The following is a 10,584-nucleotide window of genomic DNA, read 5'->3' as shown; positions in this document are numbered from 1 at the left end:
AGTTTTATTGTAGTAGTGAAAATTTGTTACTTTCATATGAGTTTTTACAAAAACAAGTTTGAATCTCAATTTTTTTTGTACAATATATACATCTATAGACGCACTATGGATGTGCATAATTTCAAATGTTTTTTTTTAAATCGAAGTTTCAAACGTGTTGAGAACTCCTAAGTACGTTTTTTTTTCTAAAGGATTTTCAAGATTCCACTAGGTAGAAGGTTTGCCCTGAATATTTTTCCAAAAGTTTGGTAAGACTGTTGCGAGAGATGGGGATGAACATGATATATCAGTCGTTGCAAAATTCGAACTTAATGAACAAATAAAGAGATTAATAAAGTGATAAGTTTTCTAAGGACATGCATGCAACCATTTTCACATGTGTTTCACGTATACTGAACGACACGTGAGAATACCACTTTAACTAGCTATATATGGGAAGCATCTTAGACATATTTTTTCTCCACAATGTTTCATAGGAAAGTTTACGTTATTATTTAATATAAGTTCACCAATTGTTTAGGATTCAACAAAGTTATGGTACCAACTGTTTCGCCCATTGTGTTTAGGATTGTACAAAGTTATGGTACCAACGACTGTTTGTTAAAAATGCAGTGAAACTTGTATCATTTAGTATTCTCCCTATTTTCTGAAAATATAAGGTATGTAAAATCTAATCTAAACACTAAAAAGATTCTCACGTAGAGATCTTTTACAATGGTTGTAAAAGTATCTTGGTACCTTCAGGTACTTTCATTTTTTAGCTAACTAATTGAGAAACATTATTTACTAGTATAATGTTCGTGCTAACGCAACGGATTTATCTTGGAGACACACATGAAAACAACCAATGTTTTTTTTTCATAGTTCAACTTTTACATAATATCTTTGAGCATGTATACAATCCGGGAAACTAAAAAGTCATAGTAAATTTTTTTCTCATATAACCATTTAAGTTATATTATGTCTAAGTCCTTAATCATGACTTGGAGATCTTCAAGAAAGTTGTCAAAACATTCGTTTGCATGGCTCTTAAAAATGTCCCCAAAAATTCCATCCTCAGTGAATTTGATAGCTGTGCATGGTAGATATAATAAGTTAAGTTATTAATTTTGTATGTAGTGTACGGAATATAGTTAGAGAATATATATTTACAGTGTTGATCGGTGATAATCTTACACCATTCCATGACTTCATGAAATTGTATACAAGGAAGCCTCCTAATTTTCTGGAGATGAGCATTTGTTTGATTTATTGTACATAAATCAAATAACTATTTTGTGATAATAAGAAAGATGAAACATATTATAGGTGATTACCAGTTTTTATGTTTTGGAACTTTTGTAACACAGGCAGGGAATATTCGCTTCCAGTAATAAATATTGCGTCCCACTAAGAATTTATCAGTTTCATAGCGACACTGAACCTTTTAGCAATATTGTGAAATATAGCTATATATGGCATGATTTAATCATAACCCTTGTAACATACATCATCTGGGAGTGGATCCATAATGTGCACAGTTTTCTTTTGCATGTCCATTATGAATAAAGTATATAGTCCATCTCAATAATATGGCAGTAGAATCTAAAAACATAGACATAGAATATAAGCGTTTAAAAAAAGCATAATATATATAAATAAAATATAAAGGAGTACACTGAACATATCTTACATTGCCGCAATCTTTAATATGAAACTAATATGAGAGATATGAGAGAGATGTAGATTTTATGAACAACGTTATTGTCGCTTTGTCAAATGAAGAAATCACCAAAATAAACTTTGTAGATCTTGAGAAGTTACACAACTTTGTAGTTTAAAAGTTTTTCATTTGAATTCATTTAGGGCCTCAAAAATTGCTTTGAAAAAATGATTTGCCGAGAGCAAAAAAAAATGCACACGGCAAAATGCCTCTTTGTCGAGTGTCAAAAAAAAGGCACTCGGCAAAGACGCATTTTGCCGAGTGCCAAAAAATGGCACTCGGCAAAATACATCTTTGTCGAGTGCCAGAAAAAAGGCACTCGGCAAAGACGCATTTTGCCGAGTGCCGAAAAATGGCACTCGGCAAAATACATCTTTGCCAAGTGCTGAAAAAAAACACTCGGCAAAGTCATCTTTGCCGAGTGCCGAAAAAAACACTCGGCAAAGCCGTCTTTACCGAATGCCCGATAAAATACACTCGGCAAAGCTTTCGGCACTCGGCAAAGTGCTGGTTTCCAGTAGTGAGGAGGGCCATATATAGGAACGTCTTGCCCGTGCCTCCAGGACCATCTACGAAAAAAAAAACTTGGCTCTTATTAGCTAACTAATTGAGAAATAGTATTTATTAAATATAATTTGTAATATTGAGGGTATTTTCGTAGGTGTTCCTGGCCCCTCTGCGACATCGTTCGCTCGGACGATAGGGCGGCGGCGCCGCCACCCCGAAGTCTCGACCCGATAGAGGCCATGCCCTTCTGGTGGAAGCAGTTGGCCCTCGTGATCGCTCTGCATGCGACCACCACACCATCGTCAAAGTCACGACGTTCCTGCACTGTCCAGATGAGCAAATGAAAGAGCAGACGAGTCGTGCGCGGCTCTGTGTTCACTCACAGCATGCTGATTGAGGCGGTGATGGTGTACCCGATGGCCACGCGCCCACGCCCACGATGTTGGGGCACTGCTACTGCAGGAACCCGCAGATCTGGACCTTGATGCCACCTGCTTGGTCGACGAAATTCTAGTTCAGAGATGCACAGGCCAGAGAGTAAGTTCTAGTTGATCGATCTTCAACTTGGAAGGCCTAGACACATGAGAAGCAGGGACGAAGGCGGAGAGCACGCACTGAGGTTCGCGTTGACGGCATTCATGTAGGTGTAGTTTCGCTTGCCGGCGCAGAGGGGTCGCTGGAGCAGTAGCAATCGGTGAGCAGCTGATAGGTGACGAGCGAGAAGAGCAGCATCACGGCTGCGCGATGGCCCAACCCAGCGAGAGCACCCCGGAGCCGATCAACGCCGTGATGATGTGCGCGCTCGCCGTCCACATCGTCCCTGCAGCAGTCCGTCTGGGAGCTTCACCAAAGGGGGGAAAGAACTGGACTGAGATGGGAACGATGGGTTCACACAGGGATGGGGACGGAAAATTCCTTCTTTGCCCTTCAGTGAAGATGCTAAAATTACCAATTTACCCATAATCAAAAAATAAAAAATAAACCGAACCCCACGTATTTTTGGTACTTGCCTCACTTAATTTTAGTGGTGTCCTCACCTCCTTAGTATATCTAGGCCTTAGTACCCTCCTATTTTTACATCGTTGGATCTCGTTGAATGGATGGCTTATGTTTTTTCCAACTATTATAGAATTTCTGAGACACCTTCTTATTTCAGGACATGAGAATCAAGCTTAGCATGCAAGATTATTTTTGTCATTTATTCTATTTCTACAAATCATGTTTTTGGCAGTTAGGCATGGATGACGATCTTTTTTTTTTTTGACAGCTGATCTTGTCTATTTGATTCCACGCAGAAGAAGAGATTGGGAAACGGCAATTGAATTGAGAGAAAAAAAAGAGAAATCACCAACCCAACTATGGAATCTAATAAACACTAAAAAGATTCCAAAATATAAAGGGTGAAGCAACTTAGTTTTATTTAAAATGGCGGCATTCGTATGTATGCCATATTTTGTATCACCAACCCAACTATGGTAATATCAATATCTTTTCACGATGAAGGGTACGTTACGTGCATAATATGTACGTATCATAAAATTTCTGACTCTGAGACACCTTCTTATTTCAGGACACGAGAATCAAGGTCATTATTTTTGTCATTCAATTTCTACAAATCATGTTTTGGCGGTTAGGCATGGATGGCGATCTTTTTTTTAATGACAGCTAATATTCTCTATTTGATTCCACGCAGAAGGAGACGAGATTGGGAACGGCAATTGAATTGAGAAAAAAGGAGAGAAATCATTAGAGCATCTCCAAGAGCTGCTAAAACATTCTCCCAATCCTTGATTTTTAGTACGATTGGAAAAAACACATCTCAAACAATTCCTAATCCCACATTCTAATCTTTTAGCACTTAAAAACTCTCCCCTAGGACTTGCACATGCACGTATCCTCTGCGCTACTTTCCCGGTGAGTGTAGAAGGACATGAAAAAGAATAAAGAGTAGGAAATGTTTTCTAATGTAAATGTATAGGAGAAAGAATATACAAAAGTGGTTAGGATAAATTATCTTCCATATTTAGGAGTGGATTATTGAAAACTGTTGGAGATGGTTTTATTTATTCCATTCAATACTTTTTTGGAAGTTATAAAACATCTTTTTTTTAATGTACTCCCTCCGTATCGTAATTAGATGACGTTCTAGAGGCCAGGCCGTTTGCGGCAAAAGATGACGTTCACGGTACCGAGGGCAACTTTGGACGCGAAAACCCCTAGCCAGGCACACGCGCTGCCCGTTCGCATGGCCGTCCGTTCGCATGCCTCGTCATTAATCGCGGACTCCTCGACTAAAGAGATCGCCGCGGTCGCCCCCCGTCCACAGCACGCTCGCAGACCTCCCAGGCACGCGCGCCGCCCGTTCGCATCGCCGGCCGTCCACAGCACGCAGACCGCCCATAGTACGCTCGCCTGTTCGGTTCGTTTCGTCGCTATGGAGACCGGTGGCGCGCGGGTGCTGGTCGCCGCGGACGACGTCGGGCAGGAGTCGAAGGTGCTCGCCACGGAGGACATTGGGCCGGAGTCGGAGGAGGTCGCCGCGGAGGACGTCATCGACCCGCTGCTGTCCGTGGACTCCGACCCGCTGCTCTCCGTCGCGCAGGATTCGCAGGAGCTGGACGAAGTCATCGTGCTGCCGGATTCGCAGGAGGTCACCGTGGACGGCGTGGTGCCGGATTCGTAGGAGCCGGACGAGGTGGTGCTGGAGTCGCAGATGCCGCCGGACTCCATCACGCCAGAGTTGCTGGAGCTTGCGCCGGACTCCATGGAGGTGGTGCCGGAGTCCTTGCCGCTGGGCGCTTTCCTTTGCAGTCGCTGCCATCTCATCCACGAGGACCGCGAAGCGTGGAACCGTGCGTACTCGCGGTTCTACCCATGCCCTCGTTGTGGTCTCGTCCACGCGGACTACTTCATCGACGCCATGCTCGGCCGCATCAACGTGGACTGCGAGCTTTTCATGGAGCACTACAAGGACTTGCTGCCGACAAAGGAGTACGCCAAAGCATCGGTAAGATAACTTAGAAAGGATGATTCAGTTCGTGCAGCATTACAAATTTAGTTCATGCAACAATCGGCAATGGTTTAGTTCATGCAACATTACAAGATGTCTCTACTACAAAAGCTAACAATCATCATTATAATTTTTTCATGCAGCAAGAGTAGCTTTAGCTTCATGTAGCAATGATGGATCACAAGGCAAACAAGATGGCAGCCGATCTTCTCTTTCTAGTGTTTCTTTTTTCATGTGAGGTATCTCAAACTTGTTGCAACCTTTCACTTTCATTGCTTCCAAGAAGACACCTTGTAGTGTTATAAACATCCGGTTTGCAAGGTGCGGCGAGTACTCCATGAATGACTACAAAACAATTGTGCAACAAATGAATGAATGAGAAAACAATTGTGCAACAAAACATGTGTGAACAATTTGAATTGCTTCCATGAATTGCAAATTACCTCTTTGACGGCTGGAACTAGAGCCTCACTAGTTTTTGCATCCTTCTTATATTGAATTGCTTGTATTGCTCGAAAGAAACCCAAGTCAAGAATGTTGAAATCCGGAGAGTTTGGTGGTTGACAAATTAGGCGAATATCAAATCCTCCTAGCTTAGCGGCCGCACAAAATTCCGGATCATCCAATTTCAAATGAGAGGGTGCATTGTCTTGTTGGATGAAGATTGGTTTACCCACATCTTCTCTTGGCCATTTGGATCTAATGGCCGGCAACACTTGGTTGATCATGAAATCCCTAATCACATCTCTAGTGATCGATGTAATGGGCTTCATAACCATGTCTCCACGAACACGGCCGGTCCTCTCATTACTTCTCATAGCTGGTTCAAAATGAACAAGTGGGAAACATCCAATCCTACCATCAAAAGTACAAACCCCATCCCTAAACCTTGGTCGAGCGCAAGCACACAAGAACATGAGCCTAGGGATGTAGTTCTTGTTCTTACAAGTCCGATGTGGTACATCTTCTTCGGGTAGCAAATAATATCTTTCATTTTTTTGACGTAGGTAAAACCATTTCTCATCAATAAAAACAAAGTCATACAACTCCTTAAACTTTGGATCATCAAACAACTCCCTATTAACCATGTCAACACACCACTGTAACCTAGCCCTCTTGTTAGCTTCAGTGAGATAGGGTTTGATGCTACTAGAGTGGCGCCTAAGGTAGCCTTTTTTCAAATACCTTTGAATCTGCCATCTGCTCAAATTTAGTGCCTTGCACACATCATCTATAGTCATTCTTTGCTTTAGAGGAATGTTTCTCAATGCATCTAAGTCAACAGGGATTTGCTTGCGGCCTACTCTACCCTTTTTTAGACTTGAAACATCAATCGGAATGGAGTTTGCAAGTTGTGTTTTACCTCTTTTCCATAACCTTTGAACTGCACGAATTTTAAGCCTAAATTGCTCGGCAACAATGGTAGTGTCCTTCTTGCCTAGTTTACCATTGTTGCTTCTAGCCAACAAAGATTGACAAACTTGTTTGCGGAGGTGTTCTGTATCTCTTTATTTCGGTGGGGCTGTTGAACATGTTCTGTTAAAAAAAAATAATGCTTAGTGTTCTTAGCAAGTACATTCAGAGTACTAGACAAGATAATATTCGTAGTAGTACTACTTGTTCACGGCAAGATGGATCCACGGCAAGATGTAGCTAAAATGAAAGAAAAAACAAGCAAGATTACTTAGCCACGGCATGCATGTTCTAGCTATAGGAAAAAACAAGCACATTTACTAGGCACGGCATGCAGATTTTGTACGGTACATGTTGTATCAAAATAATAGGACGGCATGCAGGATTACCATGAAGGTTTTGTACGAAGTCAAAATCAACCGCACCATACTCATCCAATGGCAAGTTCAAATCAAACCCTTTCCAAAAAAAGGAAAAAAAAAAGGAGAGATGGAGGTTGAGTGAAACAAGCAAAATCAAACAAGGAAACACATTACCATAGTCATCTTCTTCTAAGCCAACATTCAGATCAAAGCCGTTGTCATCATCTTCTAAGCGTACATTCAGATCTAAGGCAGGCACTCTTGCTGGATCAGCTGACACTGCAAGCGGTACATGCAAAGAGAAAACAGGAAAGTGTGGAGATGATGCACGGCTATGGAAAGAGAAGAGGCCGGGGAAAGACTGTGTATTAATAGCCACGGTGGAACTCAAACGACGCAGGCAATCGAGCGCTAAATTGTAAACACAGTGGCGCCACCGCAAAAGAATGTTTGCCTATGAAAACAGAGCAAAAACACTGCTAAACGCGCGCAAAAACGCTGCTAAACGCGCGCGCCTCGCCCAGCCAAATGAATCCACACGGCACCGCACGCGCGCCAGTGCCACGCAACGCTGCCAAACTCGCGAAACAACGAAAACGCGCAGCACGCGAGAACGGCCAAACACGAGCCCGCACAGCGCCATGCAAAGCCATGCAAAAATTGTGGCGACAACGAAAAAGGCTGCCAGGGGTCGAACCGTGGAGCTCATGCCTCGGGCCGTGGAGCCTTGACCAACCGAGCTACGATGGATTGTTGTACAGGTAGCACCCTCAGGAGTATTTAATAAGGCCAAAACAGGAAAACTAACCCCTAATTAATCACCCCTTAGTAATCGTACTCATGTCCTAAATGTTATTTAATTACGATACGGAGGGAGTATTGGGTACTCTTAAGATGCTCTTAGGATGTTTTACAAACTTACAATAATTAATTAACGCGTTACCCCGCACAGAGCTAGTGGCGGCGCGTTCGACAGGCAGGGTACGTTTGAAAGCTGGAAAATTGGGCTACAACCTTGCTTTCTGGAATCGGAAGCGATCAAATTAAGCGGCGTCGTGGGCGCACGCGAGCCGGGCGTTCAACAGCCTGGGCGTGCAGGCAGCGACCGTCGGTTCGCCTCTTTTCCCACATGCCGGCCGGAACTGATCGAGATTGATACGCCAACCAGTTGGCCACTGGCACGCACGCGGTTGGTCGTCGGTGGCCAAACGCGAATTGCCTTGTCGGCTTTTGGTGCCGCCGACTGCATGCCCACACGTAATAATTCTCACGGGTCAGCGCCCAACAAGGCAGCTGGCCGACGAACGGGTGTGTGTGTGTGTGTGTGTGTGTGGGGGGGGGGGGGGGGGGGGGGGGGGTGTGTGTGGAAATAAACATATTGCCAAACCGGCACCACCACCACCATAGTTATTCGAATTCGGTTGGTACGTGATGAGAATCATCACGTTTAGCAGCTTGTTCGTTTTGGCTTATTCGTCTGTATCTAGCTTAACGTTTAGCGGCCTGTTCGTTTCGGCTTATTCGTTCGTATCTAGCTTATAATCCACGGCTTGAACAGTGTTTTTCTCTCGTACCAAACCAGCCAGCGATATTTTCAGTCATGGCTTATAAGCCAATTCAGCCGAAATGAACAGGCTGTAGGCCTGTTTAATTTGTTCGCAGCCAAAGCCACAACAGCATATGCATGTTCTTCCATTTATATGGGGAAAATTAGAATACAAAACAAAAATGTACCGACGGCTAGGAATCAAGGCCGGCCGGCCGGGAATGAATGATAATATATGATCGACGACGATCGTTCGGTCTCCGATCCGATCCGCCTAATCGTCCTTGGGAGGGTCGGCGAAGAAGGAGTTGATGGATGCCATGATCTCGGGCTTCTTCCCGCGGACGAACTTGCGGAGGCCGTGCATGGCGTACCTCTCCCCCTCCTCGTGGTTGTCCAGCACGCCCGCCGCCCGCTTCTCCTTGGTCACCCGCACCTCCGGGTTGCCCGTGATGTTGCGCACCAGCTGGTACGAGCAGATGCCCAGCGCCGCCGCCATGGGCACGAACAGCGGGTACACCTGGCCGGCCGGGACGACGACGTTATTCATCAGATCCACACGATCCATCCATCCATATGATTCGCAAATCGATCGATCAAGCAGATCAGAACACCAACAACGACGACGGACGGACGTACCTCGGGGCGGATCCACCTCTTGGACCACGACGCATACGGGGAAGCCATCTTGGTCGCCTTGGATCGATCGATCTCCTCCTCAGCCGCCGCCTGCGTCTCTCGTCGAGTAGAGGACTTGTGGCCGGCCTCGTTGCGCGTTATATAGGCGGAGGCGGAGGCGGAGGCGGCGCCGTGCAGCCCGTGCTGCTTCGTGAACTCTCTCGGTAGGTGGCGCTCCAAAGAAAGAGTCGGAGGCGAGTCGTCTGGGCATGCAGCAGACGGCGGGGGCGTAAACACGCTGGACTGGACGCACACTTGTGGGCCCGGCGGCTGCGTCGCTTTCACATGCCCACCAAACTGGAACGCCCAAGTGGCCCAGCCGCAGGAGCGGTCCAGGAGGATTCGGCGCCCAGTTCTCCGAAAGAGCCGCGCCGGTTTGCTCCAAATCGTTCTTCTTCTTTTTTTATAAAAAAAACAAAAGTATATAAAAAGCCAATAATAAACAAAGGGAAAAAGGCCGGCCAGGTCTCTCCTCTGTTCGTGGCCCAGCACGTGTTGCATGGGCTGGGCCGTTGTTCTTACGCTTGGGGACGGGGCGTTCTACGAAAACCTCCTTCCACGTGCTATTTCTTTTCCTATATTCTACCAAATATGCCTTGTGCTTGTAATTTGTTCTATGCATATCTAGAACTGTCATGACACCTAACAAATGGGTGAACTAGACAATTTAAAACCTAATGTCCTCTATATCCTACTTATTATCAAAACCTATACAGAATTACTACGTAAATGTACACTACGGTTTCGTTAAGCACTGCTATCTCTGACGCAAATAAAGTTTTTCAGGATAGATTCCAATTCTACCGGCTAACCTAACAAGCTAGATTAGGAAAAGCACACAGCCTAGAAATGCAAAAGTGTCGGAAATATAAATAAGTTAGCGAATGCAAACTTGCCAATGCCAAATTTTTTTCCCAATGTATCGAGAAGCTCTCGCTTCCTCCTAATCCTCGCTAGAGAAGCTCCTAATCAAGTAACTTTGTGGATACATGTCGGTGCAGAAAGTGACCAACACGTAAATATTTATAGTTTTGCCGTACGTTGTGATCGGATATGGCCTAGCACTCAATGACACAACATTTATACTGGTTCAGGCAACGTGCCCTACGTCCAGTTTGAGTCGGTCGGTGACTTTATTCCTGAGCCCAGGTGCTCGAAGTTTGCTCCACATACGGAAGGGAGTAAGATGGGGGGTGCAAGAGGTCCGGTCGGACTCTGGTCTAAAGGGCCAAGAGTGACTGGAGCTCCGCTATGTGCTAAGTGTTCGAGCGTGCGCTCTATGTAGCATTAGAGTGTCTAAAGCTAGCAGAGGGTGAATCGATGTAAGTGAACTGATGGGTCTCCTTGTTGGGAGAGAGTGCATCTC

The 10,584-nt window shown here is 44.9% G+C and overlaps 1 protein-coding gene across 1 annotated transcript; it reads right to left on the bottom strand.

Moving 5' to 3' along the window:
- Positions 1-8,640: 8,640 nt before the first annotated feature.
- LOC136532479 (uncharacterized) lies at positions 8,641-9,407 on the bottom strand. Its single transcript, XM_066525072.1, has 2 exons — positions 9,180-9,407; positions 8,641-9,060 (listed from the first exon to the last, which is right to left on the bottom strand). The coding sequence occupies exons 1-2, from the start codon at positions 9,225-9,227 to the stop codon at positions 8,815-8,817; spliced, it is 294 nt and encodes a 97-aa protein (XP_066381169.1). The 5' UTR covers positions 9,228-9,407; the 3' UTR covers positions 8,641-8,814.
- Positions 9,408-10,584: the final 1,177 nt, after the last annotated feature.

This window comes from Miscanthus floridulus, unplaced genomic scaffold (assembly GCF_019320115.1).
Source record: "Miscanthus floridulus cultivar M001 unplaced genomic scaffold, ASM1932011v1 fs_632_2_3, whole genome shotgun sequence".
Taxonomy (NCBI): domain Eukaryota; kingdom Viridiplantae; phylum Streptophyta; class Magnoliopsida; order Poales; family Poaceae; genus Miscanthus; species Miscanthus floridulus.
The sequence above is the reverse complement of the archived record's forward strand: the minus strand, read 5'-3'. Positions and strand labels throughout refer to the sequence as shown.

Coding starts and splice junctions, on each gene's coding strand:
- LOC136532479 (XM_066525072.1), bottom strand. CDS start 9,227: ATGGCTTCCCCGTATGCGTCGTGGTCCAAGAGGTGGATCCGCCCCGAG. Junction 9,061..9,179: donor AGAGGTGGATCCGCCCCGAG/GTACGTCCGTCC, acceptor CCGGCCGGCCAG/GTGTACCCGCTGTTCGTGCC.